This window comes from Dendrobates tinctorius, unplaced genomic scaffold (genome assembly GCF_039654945.1).
Source record: "Dendrobates tinctorius isolate UK_male_01 unplaced genomic scaffold, ASM3965494v1 ptg000103l, whole genome shotgun sequence".
Lineage (NCBI taxonomy): Eukaryota > Metazoa > Chordata > Amphibia > Anura > Dendrobatidae > Dendrobates > Dendrobates tinctorius.
This window is the reverse complement of record NW_027361771.1, coordinates 3916793-3940105: the sequence shown is the minus strand read 5'-3', so window position 1 is coordinate 3940105 and position 23313 is coordinate 3916793. Positions and strand designations below refer to the sequence as shown.

Below are 23313 nucleotides of genomic sequence, written 5' to 3'. Positions count from 1 at the left end.
TGATTACTAACTGGTGAGGTATATCAATAAGTGTTGCACATGTCACTTTTATTTATATTTTTTTCTTTTGCCTGTCAATAGGTTATATAGATATTATGGCTTCATATTGAATATTGATTCATTTTGATCCCTGTACTTTTTTGCCTGCATAGTGATTTGCTCTGTCACATAATTGTATTTTTATTTTGATTTAATAAAATGCATTGATTTTATTTTAAAAAAAAAAACAAAAAAAATTGTGGATCCTTTTTGCTTGAAGTAGCCTAAAGGGTGTTGAGTTTATGATATCAAATATGTGTATTTTTTTATTGTTTTATTTTGATTGGGCCGAATAGAGAGCGATTTGAACTTTTATATTTTTTAAAAAACATTTTTTTTTTTTTACTTTTCACTTGCTTCAATAGTCTCCATGGGAGACTAGAAGCTGCGATAATCCGATAGCCTCTGCTACACACAGGTGATCAGATATGCTCACTTGCTATGAGCTAGGCGGTGCTCATAGCAATCCAGGAAAAATGACAACCACAGGGGTCTCCTGCAGACACCCAGGTTGTCATGCCAACCCATCAGTGACCCGCGGTCATGGGACACGGGCGCTGATGGGCGGGATTAGTGTCGAGCTTTCGGCACAATCACATGAAATGCTGCTGTCAGAGATTCTGTCACCCCATTTTAGCGCCATAAGCTGCGGCCACCGCCATCAGGGGCTTATCTACAGCATTCTGTAATGCTGTAGATAAGCCCCTGATGAAACCAGAAAGATAAGAAAAACACGTTAGATTATACTCACCGGAGGGCGTGGTAGGGTGCGGTGGGTGTCGCGGTCCGGCGCCTCCCATCTTCATATGATGATGTCCTCCTCCTTGCTTCTGCCTTGGCTCCTGTGCAGGCGTACTTTCTCTGCCCTATTGAGGGCAGAGTAAAGTACTGCAGTGCGCAGGCGCCGGGAAAGGTCAGAGAGGTCCGGCGCCTGCGCACTGCAGTGCTCTGCCCTCAACAGGGCAGATAAAGTACGCCTGCACAGGAGCCGAGGGAGAAGCAAGGAGGACATCATCATATGAAGATGGGAGGCGACGGATGGGACGGCGACACTCATCGGACCGGACCGAACACCGGGGTGAGTATAATCTAACTCTTTTCTTATCTTTAAGGTTACATCAGGGGCTTATTTACAGCATTACAGAATGCTCTAGATAAGCCCCTGATGGCGGTGCTGGCAGCTGATAGGGCTAAAATGGGGTGACAGATCCCCTTTAACGGGTTAGCAGCCACAGGTGGATCGCGATTCCACCCGCGGCTGTTAGGGGCACATGTCAGCTGCTCAAAACAGCTGACTTGTGCTGGGAAAGCTGTGGGCTTAGCGGCGAACCCCACATCAAAGGGAGGGACACGTCATGCGCAGTACAGGTACGGCACATGTCGTGAAGGGGTTAAGACTGTAAAGAATTAGAGCCACATTAAAATTTTTGCAGTTTTGATTTTTTTTTCTTATTAAAAATGTGGATTTTGTGGATGTTTTTGAGATGAAGGTGACTTAAAGAGTGTGAATGATTGCTTAAAGTAGCAAAGGAAAGCTCTGAGTCAAATATTATCCCAAGACAGCTATGATAGAACCACCCATAGATATGGCAATACCAGGCTTACGTAGATTAGTAGAGGGAGGAAACACAAGGAGTTTAGTTTTGGAGAGATTCAATTTCCGATAGTGGGAAGACATGATGTTAGAGACACCAGACAGTCACTGGTATTTTATAGTAATGCATGAGTGATGTTGGGAAGATGTGTAAAACTGGGGGTCATCGGCAAAGAGATGGTACTGAAAACTAAATCTGGTTATGGTTTGTAAAAAAGGAACAGTGTATAGAGAGAAGAGAAGGGGGCCTAGGACTGAGCACTGAAGAATCCCGATAGGAAGAGGAGAGAAAGAAGAGTCTGCAATTAATAGACTGAAGGAGCGGTCAGAGAGGCAGGAGGAGAACCATAAGAGTGCGGTGTCCTTGAGACATATAAATGGGAGCATATGAGGTTGGGCTAGTGATCCACGGAGTCGAATGCTGCAGAGGTCCAGGAGAATCAGCCCTGAGTAGATACCATTAGATTTAGACCTTTAGTAGATCTAGATCATTAGAGACTTTAGTAAGGGCAGTTTTTGTAAAATGTTAAGATCAGAAACCTGATTGTAAAAACTCCAGAGAATAGATAGAGCATTCTGGGCGTTTAGATACAAAGTGGAGATTAGAGACAGGTCAGTAATTAGAATTAATTTTTCATGCAACGGCCACTTCATTGAGAATGTAGCATTACGTTAAATTCAAGAATGGTCGACCATGTATGATTAACCATGTAATGAAAGAACATTCTGGGCCACCACTGCAGAAGTCATTTTCATCATCTTCCTGTGGCTCATAGGTCAGGGTCAGATTTGCGAGAAGCTCGCACGTTAATACCCGGCACTGCCGACGGTGCTCGGGACCAGAGAGTTCAGCTGCATAGAAATGCATGCAGCTGAGCGCTCCGATGCGAGTGCCGGCAGCAGTGCCGGGTATTGATGTGCAAGACTTGTGCGAGTTTCTCGCAAGTCTGACCCCAGCCATAGAGGAAGATCCAAAGCAGGGAACCCCACCTTTATGACATCAATAAGTGCCCAGTGGGAATATGGATAGAAAACCCCTTCAATGATGTCCTTTTACCTCAATCTCCTGCACCTGGTCCTCATTGCTCAGGTACATCTGCTGCAGAGATACTTCTAGCTCCTTGTTGCGCTCTAACAGGGTCTTCCCCAGTTCTGCTGCCAGATGCAGATCTGATAGAGAGAAACGTATGATTAATCCATGAAATCAGCTTCTCTGTTGCCAGCCTTTCGGAATACACATATATATTATTCATATTTGTAATCTCAATTTCCTCTGCTACCTAGTATTCATATCTCACAGCCTCAGCTTCTGAGAAAATGGATCATTGTGTTAGACTGTCAGGCACCGCACATTCATAATTCATTGAGAAAACAATGGATGGCTTTTAGTCACGAGTGTATGCAAGCACGAAGCAGATACAGTCATGCAAAAATTCTCAATTTTGAAGAATAAACATGCAAGAAAGTAAAGCCCCAGAACAGGTTATATTTTTTTAAAGCACCACTCCAGCAGGTCTTTTTTGTACTGCAGTGGTGCAATTAATGCAAGTTCTCTGCTACTACTCGCATACTTGCCTGCCACAGTGTTCATCTTTTATCAGTACTGCTCCGATCACGCCCAAGCAGTTTGTAACCTACCGGATCACTTCAGAATTTCATGGAACGAGCCGGAGGTCACAGCTCTCAATGCAAGTCTATGAGACTTGTATTCTTACACTGAGAGCTTGTGACTGTTTCTTCTGATTTCTGATGAGTCAGAAGTTGCAGTCACAAGATAGCACCATGGGACCCGAGGGGCGCCAGATGAGCTGAAGACGGCGGGCAGCGAGTATAATTTTAGATGCAGGGATCTTGTGCTAGTTGCACCACTTTAGTACTGAAATAAATAAAACAAACTAAAAACGATGGAATGGTGCAGTTTAATGATAAAAAATTATATAATCATGATGAGGCATGGAAACCATCAGCATGTGGGCTCACTGCTGGTGAGTGACTTTGTTATTAAGTATTCTCTTGATACCCTTCCAGGCTTGCTTTCTTTTTATCACAAACAATAGATATCTCAATACTAAAATGGTGGCATATTTTCATATATCACATTTTTGATTCAGCAGTATTTTGGTCCCTGCCCTTATCAGAAACCTCGTCCTGTGCTGATGTGGTCACAAGGAGGGAACACCTGTCCCATGCGCTATGTATCTCTACCCACAACCACACTGCTCACCTGGATGACAGCTTCTCCCTCTGCCTGCTGGCATCCACAGGGTACATACTGTATATCTGGTTTAGATATGCTGTGAATTCTCGGGAACATAATTCCAAAGCAACAAAAACTAAATTCTGCGTATTTTGTTGTTGAAATGCTAAGGATTTACTGGAAGAATTGACAGGCTGTGGGTAACAAATTTGTAGACCTGCACAATTTAGGCTCTAAACTGTGACACATAAGGTATTTTGCGGTTTTGTAAGACGAACCCCAAATTTTGAGGCGAAAAATAGAAAAAACTTTTTTAATAAAACAGTGATGCTTCTTACAATCCATGTGCATTGTTTCTTACCGGGGGTGGTGGCTGCGGTGAAGCGGGGTCCCAGGGTCGCTTCAGGCGGAGGCAGAGTGGGGCCATGCTGCAGACCCCAGACTGGGAGAAAGGGGTGTTCGGATGTGTGACACTGCGGGTGCTCGGTGGTGCAGGCCGCGGTGGAGCAGGGTCCCAGGGTCGCTGCTGGAGGAGGCAAGAGTGGAGTGTTGCTATAGGCTGGGATGAGGGGGTGTTCGTTCAGGTGTGTGACGCTACGGGTGTTCGGTGATGCTGGGGCTCGCTGACTTTTTGTGAAAGCCCGGAGCCCCAGCAGTTCCATGGTTTACTATGCAGTGGACTCCGGGAAAATGGCTGCCGGGGGCGGCGCATGCGCAGATGGAGATCTTGGCACTGAGATCTCATCTCCCGAGATCTTGGTGCCAAGGTCTCCATCTTCGCATGCGCCGCCCCCGGCAGCCATTGTCCCCGAGTCCACTGCATACTAAACCATTGAAGTCCTGGGGCTCCAGGCTTTCACAAAATGTCGGCACAGCCACCACACCACCGAACACCCACAGCGTTGCACATCTGAACACCCCCTCATCCCACTCTGCAGCAACACTCCAATCTTGCCTCCTCCAGCAGCGACCTTGGGACCCTGCTCCACTACGGCCAGTAAAGCATATTCGCATCATAAGACGCACCCTCATTTCCCCCCAAATTTGGGGGAAAAAGTGAGTCTTATAATCCGAAAAATATGGTATATCATATTGTGGGTAAACAGCTTTGTTTCAAGCATGTGATGCTTGTTCAAACTCACCTGTGTCAAGTAATAGGTGTGGGCAATATGAAAATCACAGCTGAATCCAGAATGAAAAGGGGAGATCCTGACTAAATCTTTGCATTGTGTTTCTGTGAGTGTCGCACTAAGCATGGAGAACAAAAAGAGGACAAGAGAACTGTTTGAGGACTTGAGAACCAAAATTGGTGAACAATATCAACAACCTCAAGGTTACAAGTCCATCTCCAGAGATCTTGATGTTCCTTTGTCCAACGTGAACAAAATAATAAAGAAATTTAAAACCCATGGCACTATAGCTAATCTCCCTGGCCTTGGACGGCAGAGAAAAATCGAAAATTGATGAAAGGTTGCAATGCAGGATAGTCCGGATGGTGGATAAGCACCCCCAATCAAACTCCAAAGAATCTCAAGCTGCAACAAAGGGTGCATCAGTGTCACCACAAACTATAGGTCAACATTTGACTGAAAGAAAACGTTATGGCAGGAGACCCAGGAGGATCCCACTGATAACACAGAGATATAAAAAGTTAGACTGCAGTTTGTCAAAATATATGTGAGTAAGTCAAAATCCTTCTGTGAAAGCTTCTTGTGGACAGGGGAGACAAAGATAGAGCTTATTGGTAAAAGCACATAATTTTACTGTTTACTGAAAACAGAATGAGGCCTACAAAGAAAAGAACACAGCACCTACAGTCAAATATGGTGGTGGTTCAAAGATTTTTTGATGTTGTTCTGCTGCCTCTGTCACTGGGTGCCTTGACTGTATGCAAGGCATCAGGAAATCTGGAGATTACCAAAGGACTTTGGGTAGCAATGTAGTGCCCAGTGTCAGAAAGCTGGGTTTGTGTCTTAGGTAATGGGTCTTCCAGCAGGACAATGACCCCAAACATACTTCCCGAAGCACCCAGAAATGAAAAGAAAAAAAGTGCTGGAGAGTTCTGAAGTGGCCAGCAATGAGTCTGGATCTAAATCCCATTGATCTTAAAGTTGCTGTTGGGAGAAGGCGCTGATGAGAGACCTGGAGCAGTTTGCAAAATTGCAGGACATACAGCTTGGATTTTCAAATTACCAGCATGTCCTATTGGCTGCAGATATTTTTTTTCTGGAATTTACAGCAGATTTCATATCTCACCATTCAATATCGGAGCAGTCAGTTGCAGAAATTGTTAAAGCGACCATCCACCCCCACCACAGTAGATGCTCTATAGAATTTATAGGGAATGTCTAGACTCTTCTGTTACACAGGGGATTCTGTGATGGCTCTTGTGCACATCTGCCTATTCTATGCCTGAAGTATTCATTATGGAAAACTACTATAATTGCTACCGCTACGACTTTATCTACGGCTGTTGCGCTTAACCACATAATTAAAATATGTATGGATGGGATTTATGGAAATCTCGTGCTTTTTTTTTTTTTTTTAAATTAAGTAGCATAAAATGACCTGTGGTTTGAGTTTCAAATCTGCAACAAGTCAATGTCTCTTACGAGTACACCGAGTTGTCTGTGGAAATTTTCCCCGTAGACGTGCAACAGGTATGGAAATTCCGTAGATACAAAACACATATGCGTTTTTAGTGAGTTTCCATGTAATCTGCACAGCTGCTGTATAAAATAAAGCTTGTCAAAGCCAAATATCAGGGAAAAAAAAAAAAAAAAAAAAAAAAAAAAAAAAAAAAAAGATTTATTTAAAGCATCACACCCCAACATAAGACAAAAATGTGCAAAAATGCATGGAAAAAACTGCACACAAAAACGCAAGTAACCCAATTTACTTAATAGGTGCAAAAAAATCTGCAACATCAAAAACGCACCAAAACCTCACTGTGGGAATGTAGCCCAAGACCAGTAGATCCAAGTGGCAGCCTGACAATGTGTATGGATTAATATAATGTCAATAGACTTGTTGTTGGGGCAGGATTTGAAGACGTCTGAATGACTCCATAAAGGGAACCTGTCACCCCCCCAGGGCGTTTTTCAGTTAAAGAGCCACCTTCAGCAGCACTAAGGCTGCAATCTGTGAAGGTGGCTCTTCTGTTTCTGACCCCTAGTAACGCTGAAATATTGACTTTTATAATTAGCTCCTCATACCTGTAATGTGTCCCATAGGTATGGTGTGTCCCCTGTATCAGCTGCCTACCATCCGTCAATCATGCCTCTGTCCTGTGTCTCGGCGCCGCCCACCATCCGTCTATCATGATGCCCATGTGTCGCTGCCTCCTCCTGTTTTGAATGCTGGCGCCTCCGCTGTGACAAGAGTTCTCGGGCATGCGCAGTGTGCGCTGCCCGAGAACCGACATCAGGCTATTGCGCCTGCGCATTGTGGAGGCCCCAGATCCCGCCCCGCAGTGTGTTATGATATATTCACACTGTGGGGCTGGGAATCTGGACAGTGCAAGAACTGTTACCGGCGGGAGCCTGCGCTGTGCCATGTAACGGCGACAGCAAGGCAGCAGGAGGAGGTGGCGCAGAGCGGGCATGATTGACGGCGGGGAGGTGGCTGCTTCAGGTGGACACACCATACCTATGGGACACATTACAGGTATGAGGAGCTAATTATAAAAGTCGATATTTCGGCATTCCTGGGGATCAGAAACGGAAGAGCCACCTTCACAGAATGCAGCCTTAGTGCTGTTGAATGTGGCTCTTTAAAGGCCCCGTCACACACAGCGATATCGCCAGCGTGATTGCTGACTTTGCCACAGTGATCTCGTCAGCGTCATCGCTGTGTGTGACATGGCTCAGCGACAGGCCCCCCTGCCGGGTATCGCTGATCGTGCTCCATCGTCCTGGGCCGTTTTTTGATTGTTGGTCTCCCGCTGGCCAGCGAGAGACCAGCGATCAGCGACACTGGTTTCCAGGGTAAGCAGCGGGTATCTAGGAGCCGCGCAGCTATTAGATACCCGCTGCTTACATTGAAAACCAGCTTGCTCGCTGGTCCTGATCGCTGGAGGGGCTGTGTATGTGACAGCTCACCAGCGATCAGCCTAACGATGTCCCAGCGATCCCATCCATGTCAGATCGTTGGTGGGATCGCTGGGAAATCGTTATGTGTAACGGGGCCTTTAATTAAAAACGCCTTGGGGGGGGGGGGGGGGGTTGGGGGACAGGTTCCCTTTAAGGGATGCCAATATACAGTGTACAAGAGCTTTATTCTAATTAATGTCTTTATTGAAGGAAATGAGGGAAAAACTAAATAAAAAACAACATGTCATATTAAAAAGGCAGCAGATCCTAGAAAGTGTGCAGCGCTGCACAAAGAGTAAGGCCATGTTCACACAACATTATTCTGGTCCAAGTGCTGTCCATGGAAATAAGTGGCCTCACGTGGACTTCCCTAGTAACAATGTTATTCACCAGGACTACTCAGATGACTATTGTATTTCTTTATTTTGAATTTCCATGTGAAAAAAGTAAATAAATAAGAATTGCAGGATGAGACTTGACTAGACGAATCATCCATGTGGCATTTGATTTTACAGATATATATCCGCTGGTGGTACCGCTCAAGAGGCTGCGTGAGTGTGTGTGTGGTGCATAGAGGATTGTGTGTATGTGAATGTGTGTGTGAGCGTATGAATTTGTGAGTCTGAGTGTGTGAGTGTGAATGTGTTGCATACGGCGTAAAGAGTGTGTGTGTGTGGTGCGACGGTGTTCCGCTTGCGGTACCGCACAACAGGCTGGTACCAGCAGCAGTTTCCATATTGAGACACCCATCACTTGGGTGTCCCAATATGGCGGTCGGTGAACTTCCTCCGCTTGGAATTCTGGGATACGGTGACATCTGGACAGAACAGGAAATGAAAACATTACAAGGCAATTATATAAATAGATTATTAACATAGTAAAATGTTTGTGGTTTTGTAAATGTTATTTTCTGCTGATATATACAAATGCCAGTACAAGTGGGAAATGCTCTAGTTCTGTGGAGTAAATTCAGATGATTTGTTTCTACACTCGTGTGAACTGGGCCTAAGGGAAAAGTCTTCAAAAAGCTACAGTAGGAATGTACCGAACAGCTGGCCGAGCGAGGGAGCAGCCTCCTGTACGGTGGGATCACGCAGGGGTGGGTGGTAGCTAAAACCCAAATTTTAATGTACTATTTAAAAGGCCTCACCAGGTTCTTTCTAGCGAATCTGAGCGCAGCATAACGCAGTCTTTCCAGCTACATCTCGCTTCCTGCCGTAGTTTTCAGAAGAATGTTTTAATCAGCAGATTATCACTAGAGGACCAGTAAACCTGTCGCCAGGTTATCATCCATATTCATGAGCTCCGTATAATCTCACCCCCTCCACTGATTGGTGGCTTTATGCAAATTAAAAGCTGCTTTTTACAATTCCAGCAAAAGCTATGAGATTTTTTTTTTTTTTTTTGCCAAATTGGAAAAAACTGTTATTTAAATCAGCAGCAAGTCAATTATTTCCATGTCTCTGCAGCATTTGTTCACCCATAGCAAAGAATGAGAAAGTGCATAAAATCCCATGTAAAGCGCCATGGAATAAATGGCGCTATAATAATAAAGTTGGGGTTTTTTTACATCGTTTTTTGGTTTCTAAAAAACTACGGACGGTAGAGAAATCCACACACAAAAATAACGGGGCAAAAACGATGAAAAACAGGTGTTTTGGCAGATTTAGGCTTGTGATAAAAAACAGTGCAAAAGCAAGGTGTGACCATAGGTTTACACAGGGGGAGAGAGCCGTGTATAAAGCAGCCAGACATGTGATGGGGGCATGCGACCCCACAGGCCGGACCTGGGCCCATCTCTTACCTTGCTCCAGGTCATGGTGGTCATACCAAGGCTCGTCCTCCTCGCTGTGGAACTCCTCCATTCTTCCTGCCCCCAACATCAGGGCAGCTGGACCTATGGGTGGGATAGGAGCAGGGGATTAGTGACCCTTCCCCTAATCTCCGCGCCCATAGACAGGCCTGCACCTTGTCTAATAATCAGCGTGATCAACGGTCAGAAGCGCACGCGTCTTCTGCTGCCCCTGTGCACACTGGACAGCAGCGTGCAGCCAGCACTGGCGCCGTGTGTGACGGAGGCCTGCCACCCACTACAATGCCCAGGATCTGTGTGCAGCGTGTGGCATGATGACTGCTCATGGACCGCACCACTGTGGTATAGGGGCGGCCCCCACCTGCTGGCCCGGCCACTGCTCGTCACCCAGCGCCCTGTGGGGCTGCACACCCCCGCTCTACCCGGTCCTGTATCCCGGCTCCCCTTAGCATCCCGTCACATCCCTGGGCCTGGACCGGCTACGCCCCGCCCCTCAAATCCAGGCTGGAACGCTGCTGATTGGAGGCCGTGTTCCCCTCCTCCCCACATCATCATCCGGGCTCCGGCATCCTTAACCCGTGCATTGCCGCTGCAGGGTCACCGCATTACTGTGCCGCGACAGTGACGACATACATGAGAGCGCCACTGGTACATGTCCCAGCACACACGCATAGAAACGAGCGATTACATGATAACTGGGCGGAGACTAATAACGTGGGCGTGCCTACTCATGTAGGCGGAGGCCAGCGAGGTCAACGTGCCCAGTCCGTGCTGGAGAGCTGCATACGCCAGCTGAGTGGGCGGGCCTGGTGACGCAAGAGGGCGCGGCATTCACCGTTGATTGACTGATCCGGTTCCTCGCCTGCTGTGGGCGGATCTGGTAGAGACCGGGCCGTGAACAGGCTGGGCTTAGAGCCGGCACCGGGATGGGGAACACGGACACGAAGCTGAACTTCAGGAAGGCGGTCATCCAGCTGACAACGAAAACACAGGTACCGGGAGCTGGGGGCGGGGCCGCGAGTCCACACCTGTGGCCATAGGAGCTGCACGGAACAGGTGACTGTATGCTACATATGGTGCAGCAGGGAGCGAAGGGCTCGTACGTGTAATACACGGCCATCTGCTCCATGCCTCTGTGTGCCGAGCTCTACACCTGCATCATCTAGCCCCTTACACCCTGCACCGGGCACTACACCTGCATCATGTAGCCTCTTACACCCTGCACCGGGCACTACACCTGCATCATGTAGCCTCTTACACCCTGCACCTGGCTCTACACCTGCATCATGTAGCCTCTTACACCCTGCACCGGGCTCTACACCTGCATCATGTAGCCCCTTACACCCTGCGCCGGGCTCTACACCTGCATCATGTAGCCTCTTACACCCTGCACCGGGCTCTACACCTGCATCATGTAGCCCCTTACACCCTGCGCCGGGCTCTACACCTGCATCATGTAGCCTCTTACACCCTGCGCTGGGCTCTACACCTGCATCATGTAGCCTCTTACACCCTGCATCGGGCTCTACACCTGCATCATGTAGCCCCTTACACCCTGCACCGGGCTCTACACCTGCATCATGTAGCCCCTTACACCCTGCACCGGGCACTACACCTGCATCATGTAGCCCCTTACACCCTGCACCGGGCACTACACCTGCATCATGTAGCCCCTTACACCCTGCACCGGGCACTACACCTGCATCATGTAGCCTCTTACACCCTGCACCGGGCTCTACACCTGCATCATGTAGCCTCTTACACCCTGCACCGGGCTCTACACCTGCATCATGTAGCCTCTTACACCCTGCATCGGGCTCTACACCTGCATCATGTAGCCTCTTACACCCTGCACCGGGCACTACACCTGCATCATGTAGCCTCTTACACCCTGCACCGGGCTCTACACCTGCATCATGTAGCCTCTTACACCCTGCGCCGGGCTCTACACCTGCATCATGTAGCCTCTTACACCCTGCGCCGGGCTCTACACCTGCATCATGTAGCCTCTTACACCCTGCGCCGGGCTCTACACCTGCATCATGTAGCCTCTTACACCCTGCACCGGGCTCTACACCTGCATCATGTAGCCTCTTACACCCTGCACCGGGCACTACACCTGCATCATGTAGCCCCTTACACCCTGCGCCGGGCTCTACACCTGCATCATGTAGCCTCTTACACCCTGCACCGGGCACTACACCTGCATCATGTAGCCCCTTACACCCTGCACCGGGCACTACACCTGCATCATGTAGCCTCTTACACCCTGCACCGGGCTCTACACCTGCATCATGTAGCCTCTTACACCCTGCGCCGGGCTCTACACCTGCATCATGTAGCCTCTTACACCCTGCATCGGGCTCTACACCTGCATCATGTAGCCTCTTACACCCTGCACCGGGCTCTACACCTGCATCATGTAGCCTCTTATACCCTGCACTAGGCACTACACCTGCATCATGTAGCCTCTTACACCCTGCACCGGGCTCTACACCTGCATCATGTAGCCTCTTACACCCTGCACCGGGCTCTACACCTGCATCATGTAGCCTCTTACACCCTGCACCGGGCTCTACACCTGCATCATGTAGCCTCTTACACCCTGCATCGGGCTCTACACCTGCATCATGTAGCCTCTTACACCCTGCACCGGGCTCTACACCTGCATCATGTAGCCTCTTACACCCTGCACCGGGCTCTACACCTGCATCATGTAGCCTCTTACACCCTGCATCGGGCTCTACACCTGCATCATGTAGCCTTCTACACCTGCATCATGTAGCCTCTTACATTCTGTGCTGGGCTCTACACCTGTATCATGTAGCCTCTTACACCCTGCACTGGGCTCTACACCTGCATCATGTAGCCTCTTACACCCTGCACCGGGCTCTACACCTGCATCATATAGCCTCTTACATTCTGTGCTGGGCTCTACACCTGCATCATGTAGCCTCTTACACCCTGCACTAGGCATTACACCTGCATCATGTAGCCTCTTACACCCTGCACTGGGCTCTACACCTGCATCATGTAGCCTCTTACATTCTGTGTTGGGCTCTACACCTGCATCATGTAGCCTCTTACACTCTGCACTAGGCATTACACCTGCATCATGCAGCCTCCTACACCCTGCACCGGGCTCTGCACCTGCATCATGTAGCCTCTTACACCCTGCACTGGGCACTACACCTGCATCATGTAGCCCCTTACACCCTGCGCCGGGCTCTACACCTGCATCATGTAGCCCCTTACACCCTGCATCGGGCACTACACCTGCATCATGTAGCCTCTTACACCCTGCACCGGGCTCTACACCTGCATCATGTAGCCTCTTACACCCTGCACTAGGCATTACACCTGCATCATGTAGCCTCTTACACCCTGCACCGGGCTCTACACCTGCATCATGTAGCCTCTTACACCCTGCACCGGGCTCTACACCTGCATCATGTAGCCTCTTACACCCTGCACCGGGCTCTACACCTGCATCATGTAGCCTTCTACACCTGCATCATGTAGCCTCTTACATTCTGTGCTGGGCTCTACACCTGTATCATGTAGCCTCTTACACCCTGCACTGGGCTCTACACCTGCATCATGTAGCCTCTTACACCCTGCACCGGGCTCTACACCTGCATCATGTAGCCTCTTACATTCTGTGCTGGGCTCTACACCTGCATCATGTAGCCTCTTACACCCTGCACTAGGCATTACACCTGCATCATGTAGCCTCTTACACCCTGCACTGGGCTCTACACCTGCATCATGTAGCCTCTTACATTCTGTGCTGGGCTCTACACCTGCATCATGTAGCCTCTTACACTCTGCACTAGGCATTACACCTGCATCATGTAGCCTCCTACACCCTGCACCGGGCTCTACACCTGCATCATGTAGCCTCTTACACCCTGCACTGGGCACTACACCTGCATCATGTAGCCCCTTACACCCTGCGCCGGGCTCTACACCTGCATCATGTAGCCCCTTACACCCTGCATCGGGCACTACACCTGCATCATGTAGCCTCTTACACCCTGCACCGGGCTCTACACCTGCATCATGTAGCCTCTTACATTCTGTGCTGGGCTCTACACCTGCATCATGTAGCCTCTTACACTCTGCACTAGGCATTACACCTGCATCATGTAGCCTCCTACACCCTGCACCGGGCTCTACACCTGCATCATGTAGCCTCCTACACCCTGCACTGGGCACTACACCTGCATCATGTAGCCCCTTACACCCTGCGCCGGGCTCTACACCTGCATCATGTAGCCCCTTACACCCTGCATCGGGCACTACACCTGCATCATGTAGCCTCTTACACCCTGCACCGGGCTCTACACCTGCATCATGTAGCCTCTTACACCCTGCACCGGGCTCTACACCTGCATCATGTAGCCTCTTACATTCTGTGCTGGGCTCTACACCTGCATCATGTAGCCTCTTACACCCTGCACTAGGCATTACACCTGCATCATGTAGCCTCTTACACCCTGCACTGGGCTCTACACCTGCATCATGTAGCCTCTTACATTCTGTGCTGGGCTCTACACCTGCATCATGTAGCCTCCTACACCCTGCACCGGGCTCTACACCTGCATCATGTAGCCTCTTACACCCTGCACTAGGCATTACACCTGCATCATGTAGCCTCTTACACCCTGCACTGGGCTCTACACCTGCATCATGTAGCCTCTTACATTCTGTGCTGGGCTCTACACCTGCATCATGTAGCCTCCTACACCCTGCACTGGGCTCTACACCTGCATCATGTAGCCTCTTACACCCTGCACTGGGCTCTACACCTGCATCATGTAGCCCCTTACATTCTGTGCTGGGCTCTACACCTGCATCATGTAGCCTCCTACACCCTGCACCGGGCTCTACACCTGCATCATGTAGCCTCTTACACCCTGCACTAGGCATTACACCTGCATCATGTAGCCTCTTACACCCTGCATTGGGCTCTACACCTGCATCATGTAGCCTCTTACATTCTGTGCTGGGCTCTACACCTGCATCATGTAGCCTCCTACACCCTGCACTGGGCTCTACACCTGCATCATGTAGCCTCTTAGGCCTGTTTCACACATCAGTTTTTTCCTCAGTTAAAATCTGCTAAAATGGCGGACAACGGATCCGTTCCTGTACTGACCACAACGTTTGGCACCGGACCGTTGTTTTAACGGCTCCGTCGAAGAAGGAATTTTAAAGGAACCGCTGCCTGGGGAGGAGAGAGAGAATTTTTGTCAGCCGCCAGAACAGGGTTTAGGGTTAAATTTGCGGCCGAGGCAAATCCTCCGGGCATGCGCAATGTAAAATGCGGATCCGGCCGCCCGAAAAAACGTTGCATGGTCCGTCCAGACATGTCGGCGGACGCCAAAATTTTGGCAGATCCGCAAAAAAATGGATTTAACGGATGGCCATCCTTCAAGATCCGCCGGTAATGCAACTCAATGGGGTAAAAAACGGATCCGCCAAGCAAAATAGCGGATCCGTTTTTTTTGCAAAACGGCGGATCTTGACTGATTTGAAAAAACTGATGTGTGAAACAGGCCTTACACCCTACACTGGGCTCTACACCTGCATCATGTAGCCTCTTACACTAGGCATTACACCTGCATCATGTAACCTCTTACACCCTGCACTGGGCATTACACCTGCATCATGTAGCCTCTTAAACCCTGTGCTGGACACTACACCTGCATCATGTAGCCTCTTACACACTGCACTGGGCACTACACCTGCATCATGTAGCCTCTTACACCCTGCACTGGGCACTACACCTGCATCATGTAGCCTCTTACACCCTGCACTGGGCACTACACCTGCATCATGTAGCCTCTTACACCCTGCACTAGGCATTACACCTGCATCATGTAGCCTCTTACACCCTGCACTGGGCTCTACATCTGCATCATGTAGCCTCTTACGTCCTGTGCTGGGCTCTACACCTGCATCATGTAGCCTCTCACATCCTGCACTGTGCACTATACCTGCATCATGTAGCCTCTTACGTCCTGTGCTGAGCTCTACACCTGCATCATGTAGCCTCTTACATCCTGCGTTGGGCACTACACCTGCATCATGTAGCCTCTTACACCCTGCATCGGGCTCTACACCTGCGTCATGTAGCCTCTTACACCTTGCATTGGATCATGTAGCCTCTTACACCCTGCACCGGGCTCTACACCTGCATCATGTAGCCTCTTACACCTTGCACTGGGCCCTACACCTGCATCATGTAGCCTCTTACACCCTGCATCGGGCTCTACACCTGCATCATGTAGCCTCTTACACCCTGCATCGGGCTCTACACCTGCGTCATGTAGCCTCTTACACCTTGCATTGGATCATGTAGCCTCTTACACCCTGCACCGGGCTCTACACCTGCATCATGTAGCCTCTTACACCTTGCACTGGGCCCTACACCTGCATCATGTAGCCTCTTACACCCTGCATCGGGCTCTACACCTGCATCATGTAGCCTCTTACACCTTGCACTGGGCCCTACACCTGCATCATGTAGCCTCTTACACCTTGCACTGGGCCCTACACCTGCATCATGTAGCCTCTTACACCCTGCACCGGGCTCTACACCTGCATCATGTAGCCTCTTACACCTTGCACTGGGCCCTATACCTGCATCATGTAGCCTCTTACACCCTGCATCGGGCTCTACACCTGCATCATGTAGCCTCTTACACCTTGCACTGGGTCCTACACCTGCATCATGTAGCCTCTTACACCCTGTGCCGAGCATTACACCTGCATCCTGTAGCCTCTTACACCCTGAGCTGGGCACTACACCTTCATTGTGTAGCCTCTTACACCCTGCGCTGGGCACTACACCTTCATTGTGTAGCCTCTTACACCCTGCGCTGGGCACTACACCTGCATCCTGTAGCCTCTTACACCCTGTGCTGTGCATTACACCTGCATCCTGTAGCCTCTTACACCCTGTGCTGGGCATTACACCTGCATCGCGTAGCCTCTTGCACCCTTTGCAGGGTAGCCAGGGCCCCGGGCTGTTCTGACTCTGTGGGCCCCCCCGGTCATGTGACAGGGTCGGGAAGTCGCTAGTTTTCATGACGCATACAGTGCGTCAATGGGCGGGAAGGGGTTAAATACGGAGGTAAAATACTCAGCAAATACACAACATGTGCCCGAGGCCTTACAAATACTGAGGTAAAAAACACCAAATACTCAGGGTGTCCATGAGGCCTCACAAATACTGAGCAAAAAACTCACCAAATACTCAGCGTGTGCATGAGGCCTTATAAATACTGAGGTAAAAGCTCACCAAACACTCAGTGTGTGCACGAGTCCTTACAAATACTGGAAGGCTTCCACCCAACATCTAGTCCTGACTAACCTGTACTGTACCTAACATCGAAACCAGCTAATAGTCTGCAATCACCTGCTGACCTGGACCCATGACCTGTCAGACAATTTACTTCACATGAGTCACACAGAGGCTTCTGCTTCATGAACTTCCCCAGATAGAAGAAGCAGCCTCCGATGTGCAGCCTGTGGCCGGATACACAGGAAGAGACGCTCCTCGTCAAAGGTTGTGCCCAACATGGCAGCAGAGGGGTTAACGCCACAGACAAGTCGCCGTCTCCTCACACTAGACACGATGCTGCCTGCATCTGGCAATGAACAAGGGCACATTGTGGAATGTTAGTCATGTCCCAGATGTTCAGCATGTGGAGGACCAAGGGGGGACAAAAAAGACCCCAGGATTGGAACAGGAGCATGGGAAAGTGGACGGCGGTCGGAGGGGCAGGGTTTATATAGGGGTCGTAATATATATATATATATATATATATATATATATATATATATATATATATATTATATATATATATATATAATATATATACTCACACACATATTACTACATGCGGGCAGCGCACACATGCACAATCCTCAGGTTGTATAACTTTTCAACTGGTCAAAACATCTCTCTCGGTAGGCCAATAAAGAAATGTGGCAGGAATAAAGTACACCTCATAGTAACTTATGTGTGAGGCAGAGGTGACAAGACCCACCATCTCGTGCCCACCTTACTAGAGGTGCCCACTGCCCACATATAACAAAGTTGATGGAAACAGACGACTTCCACTATGATGATTGGTTACCGGCCGTCTGTGTATGGACACCTTCCCAGAGAAAGGGTTAAATCCTGGCTACAATGTAACAATGTTACGACCCCTCAGTGTCACCAGCTAGTACTGACCCCAGGACCTCCTCACCACCCACTATGGAGATGACTGGACTCCCTGTATAATGCTATTCCACACTGAGGTACCTCCATAACTCGGCTGAGATACACCCTAGAAGAGTAGTATCGCAAGACGTATCCCAGCCTGAAGTGAGTGAACTTGCAGCTACTGCCCCCCTGAGCAGCACGGAGCAGCCAGGTCTTACCTGCACCCCCGGCAGGCCGGGCGGCCCCAGGGACTGACTCATCCTGCTGTACACTGGATCCCTCTGCACAGCCCTGGCCTTGCGCTCCACACAGAGGTGGGGATCCCTCCTGCACGCCTGGGTGCCCTTCTCCGTGCCAGTTTGGGAGCAGCAGAGATTTCAGGGGGCAGAGAGTTTGGCAGCAGGAAGAGATTTGCTGTATTATTGAGCTTGTGATGATGATTTCCGGCTGCGTAGAGGACATGTATGACAGCTAGTCCTGGCCGCCGCTCGCTGTCATCTCTGCGCTGCTGCTCGATCACATAAAACTAGACCAGGAAATGAGAGAGTTAGGCTATGTGCACACGTGCTGATTGTTCGTGGAATTTTCTGCGGCAATTCAGCAACTCCCTGCTGCGGGAAATACGCCAAAAATTTGCATGCTGATTGACAGGTTGGTCACACTCGTCAAACATAGTGTTTGACAAGTGTGGTCAACTTTTTTACTATTGAGGCTGCCTATACAGCATCAGTAGTAAAAGATATATAATGTTAAAAATAATAATAAAAAAAAATCATGATATTCTCACCTTCCGGCGTCCCCCGCAGCGTTCCCGATCAACGCGATGCTCCCGGCAGCTCCCAGTCCTAGTGATGCCTTGCGCGACAATGACCACTGATGACGTAGCATCACGCGAGACCTCTACGTCATCACAGGTCATTGTCGCGCAAGGCATCACTGGGAACGGGAGCATCGCTGAGGCCTGGGGACGCCGGAAGGTGAGAATATCAACGATTTTTTATTTTAATTTTTTTTTACCAGGGATATGGTACCCAGAGCCTGGAGGACAGTCTCCTCTCCTCCAGACCCTGGGTACCATCTGCACATTTTCCGCAAAAAGATTGAGCCTGCTGCGTATTTTTCCGCGATGTGATTTAGCAACGGAAAAATACGCAGCATTAGCACAGCATGTGCGGAATGCTATTGAATACAATGGCTTGCTTATTTTATGCGTTTAGTTTTCGCGGCGAAAAAATGCGGCAAAAACGCATAAAATAAGCGGGAATTTCGGACGTGTGCACACAGCCTAAAGAAACATTAGGCAGCTACTCCCCGCCTGCTCACTGCCTCTTCCCCTCTCATAGCTCCTCCTGGTAACTGCCTGCACCCATGGCCCTGCTGTTATGTGCCGGGGGGGACATAGGACATCCATTATACTTTGTACACTCCAGCTGACTTTCTGCCACAGCTGACAGGACACAGCGAGGCTAATGACTGCCACCAATTGCAGGGGCCCAGGGGTGGCCGCAGCATCTGTAAACCCCCCACCCATGGGGCGGACCCTGCACTTCAGCAGGGCGCAGATAGGGTGTCCAGCGGTGCCTAGGTGAGTGCATGTGCTGCGTGGCCATGGCTGCCACTGCTCTCTCCATACCTCCTGCATGCACACTCTTCGGGGTGCCCGGCACAGAGCTGCCAACCTAATGGGCAGCTGTCTGCAGCCCTGGGAGCCCGAACATGTCCGGAGCAATGCACCAGTCCAGCCCCTGCATCCTGCACTGGTCAGAGGGTGAGAGGTGTGCCCCCGACCTGTGGGTGCACCGACCAGGGGTACTCACCGAAATGGTTGTCTTCGATGTGCTCAATCAGCTCGGCCAGGGTGGTAAAGTGGAGTCCACAGCCTCCGAAGCGGCAGACATTGGAGAAGGAGGCAGCAGCAATGCCTGTCAATCAGTGGCGTAACTACAAAGTTATGGGCCCCGGTGCGAACTTTCAAATGGGGCCCCCCCATGCCAAAATACACACACATCTGTGCTCCGTACACCTCATACACACGCGGCTCCTCTCCGTACACCTCGTACACATGTGGTTCCTCTCCGTACACCTTGTACATGCACAATGTTAGGGCTGGTGGAACGCACCAAATTATAAATAATAGTAGGTGCGTTCGCAGCCCGGGGTCCACCGTGCAGAGGTGGTACACTGCTGCTAGGTAATGGCGGAAGAATAGAGCGGCCTGAAAACAGTCACACGTGGGTTACGTCACACAGTGTGAACAGGAGCGAACTCTGTTGACTCACAGAGCCGCTCAGCCGCTGAACGCAAATACCGGAGCCTGTTTAGCTCACAGAGCCCGGCCAAAAAGCGTACAGAAAGCGGCCACAGAACTCTACCCCCAAGGATGCGGGGTTAGAGTTCCTCTAGGCCCTCTGAGCACACAGCGTCACTGCCGCGAACGCCGCTATAGACGCTGGCTATGGAGTGTGGAGCACGTGCACTGTGGCGTGCTGACTCACTGATAGAGACTAATGCCTGACTCTGACTCTGCCCTACCTACCCCTAAGCCTGGGCGCTAGCAGGCTAGGCTGCACAACACATGCGTACCAAGGGTAGGGGTTTCATAATGAGTCAGTCACTAGAGACATTCATACGTGCATACATCACTCACTCCTCATGGTCTGAAAATACAGAGTATCCTAGTGCATGGCCGAGCGGCCATGCAAACCTTTTATAGCCGCGAGCGTCCGGGACCTTCCTGGCTTCTCGGATGGGCCAATCCGAACAGGAGCAGGACCTGAGCACGTGACCTTCGATCTCCAATGGGAGATTGCTCCACGGGCATGCTCAGTGGCCCGACATGAGGACTTAGTCCCTGGAGAATCTCGCTGCTGAGCAGCCTGCATTGCCAGAGCTGTGCCAGAGGTGGCAGCAGCAAGCAAACCCACGGAGGTGGTCTGGGCAGAGTGCCGGGACCGACGAGTTTGCTGAGCAACCTCCTCTGCGGCTGGGGAGGAATGGGAGACCGCCGGGAGCAGGGCTCGGGATTCCCGCTGTGCAGCAACAGGAACCCGACGCCTAACACACGGTATGTCACGGTCACGTGTGTCTGGACACAGCGAGTGCCGCAAGGCGAACCCATATGACGGACGTGCAGCTGGATACACCGCCTCCAACTGGCGAATTTAGATATTACATGTATATATAAAATAGTCTGGAAACCCTGCCTCCAGTAAGGCGAATTTAAATAATAAAGGGGAACCTGGGTAACATTAACAATGGTGGGCCCTGCGATAGGGAATAGGGAAGTGGAGACCTCCTGAGCTCCCCTGAGCCAGTGTCCCTGCACTCCTGACGTTCCCTATGCCGGTTCCGCACCGGGCGCGCAACAGGAACCTAAAAACCCTAGCTTGTCCTGACCTAAACCCTCACTAGGGAATTGGTCGGTGCGGAAACTAATCCCACCACTGCACTAAAACACACATGAGGAAAGATGACAAAACAGGGGAAACACCACTTAGCTTTGCTCTGTTGCGTACGCTCCTAGCAACAGAGCCCACCACCTGTGTGCATCTTCTCCTCCACCCGGATCCATCACCATAACTGGATCCTTCACCATAGTGCAGCCTTGGAGCAGAGTCCACCACCAATTGCAGAAGTCCAGTAACAGTCCCAAAGATGAGTCCAGCTTCTGCCAAAAAGTCCAGCATGCCTGAGTCCAGTTTTCAGCAACCAAGTCCAGCATGCTGAGTGCAACTCTCTCCATAGTCGTCACTCCACCAAGTCAGGCAAGCACTTCCTGCCGACACCATAAACTGTGACTCCACCACGCCATGCCAGCCCTTCTTGCAGACCACATAGCTGCCACTCGTCCCCTCTGGCTGGGCCGCGCAGGACTCATGTTCAGCTCCTTCCTCACCCAGGCTTGCTTCCCAAATGACGAACACAATATCACCAACAGTGATTGAACACACCTGGCTCCCTTTTATAGAGCCTAACACCTGATTTGTAATTAAGTGCACATTAAACTAAAGAAACTAAAGTGCACTACCGCTCACCACCACCGGGCAACTTAGAATGAAACACCACGTGTAATAATTCTAATGGCCACCGGGGGCAATCACATCACTTTGGCACCAAGCCAAAGGAAAAAAAGTTCACTTTGTGCATTTAAACTGTCAGATCCAGCCTGGATCATGACACGGTACATCTCGTACACACGTGGCTCCGCTCCGTACACCTTGTACACACACGTGGCTCCGCTCCGTACACCTCGTACACACACGGCTCCTCTCCGTACACCTTGTACACACGCACTCCCCTCCATACACCTCGTACGCACGCGGCTCCTCTCTGTACACCTTGTACACACGCAGCTCCCCTACCTACACACGCGGCTCCTCTCCGTACACCTTGTACACACGCACTCCCCTCCGTACACCTTGTACGCACGCACTCCCCTCCGTACATCTCGTACACACGTGGCTCCGCTCCGTACACCTTGTACACACACGTGGCTCCGCTCCGTACACCTCGCACACACACGGCTCCTCTCCGTACACCTTGTACACACGCACTCCCCTCCATACACCTCGTACGCACGCGGCTCCTCTCTGTACACCTTGTACACACGCAGCTCCCCTACCTACACACGCGGCTCCTCTCCGTACACCTTGTACACACGCACTCCCCTCCGTACACCTTGTACGCACGCACTCCCCTCCGTACACCTCGTAAACACGCGGCTCCCCTCCGTACACCTTGTACACATGCAGCTCCCCTCCGTACACCACGTACACACGCGGCTCCTCTCCGTACACCTCGTACACACGCTGCTCCTCTCCGTACACCTCGTACACACGCGGCTCCCCTCCGTACACCATGTACACACGTGGCTCCTCTCCATACACCTCATACACACGCGGCTCCTCCGTACACCTCATACACACGCACTCCTCTCCGTACACACGCGGCTCCTCTCCGTACACCTCGTAAATGCGCGACTCCGCTCCATACACCTCGTACACACATGGCTCCGCTCCGTACACCTCGTACACACATGGCTCCGCTCCGTACACCTCGTACACACACGGCTCTCCTACCTCCAAAATTGTACACACATAGCTCTGCTACATCCACCCTGTAAACCTCTCCTGACCTCACACAGAAACTTCAGTCATCCAGCACCATGATGACGATCAGCACAGCAGAGTTCTGCAAACGAGGCCCCTGATCATGTGAACCCTGACTCCTCCCCTCCTGTGACCTCATCACAGGTCCTGTGCTTACAGAAGATAACAGCCTGTGCCCCTGCCTGTCATCATGGTGTGGTCATTGAGGTCCCAGTGCGGTGGGGCTGAGAGTGGGGAGCTGGACAGAGAT

At 50.5% G+C, this 23313-nt stretch overlaps 2 protein-coding genes across 3 annotated transcripts in view; one reads left to right on the top strand and one right to left on the bottom strand.

Annotated features, from left to right (window-relative positions):
- Positions 1-10290, bottom strand: part of CDR2L (cerebellar degeneration related protein 2 like) — a 28233-nt gene extending 17943 nt beyond the window's left edge. Inside the window, exons 1-3 of one of the 2 annotated variants that reach the window (XM_073587961.1) lie at positions 9726-10290; positions 4973-5078; positions 2691-2803 (exon numbers count right to left, since the gene is read on the bottom strand). In XM_073587961.1, coding sequence (XP_073444062.1) covers positions 2691-2729 — 39 coding nt within the window. In that variant the 5' untranslated portion in view covers positions 2730-2803; positions 4973-5078; positions 9726-10290. The remainder of the gene's footprint in view (positions 1-2690; positions 2804-4972; positions 5079-9725) is intronic. The other variant, XM_073587960.1, reaches the window with a different exon arrangement.
- A 192-nt stretch (positions 10291-10482) lies between these two features.
- The window catches only part of HID1 (HID1 domain containing), a 109408-nt gene continuing 96577 nt past the window's right edge, over positions 10483-23313 (top strand). Inside the window, exon 1 of the mRNA XM_073587959.1 lies at positions 10483-10726. Coding sequence (XP_073444060.1) covers positions 10661-10726 — 66 coding nt within the window. The 5' untranslated portion in view covers positions 10483-10660. The remainder of the gene's footprint in view (positions 10727-23313) is intronic.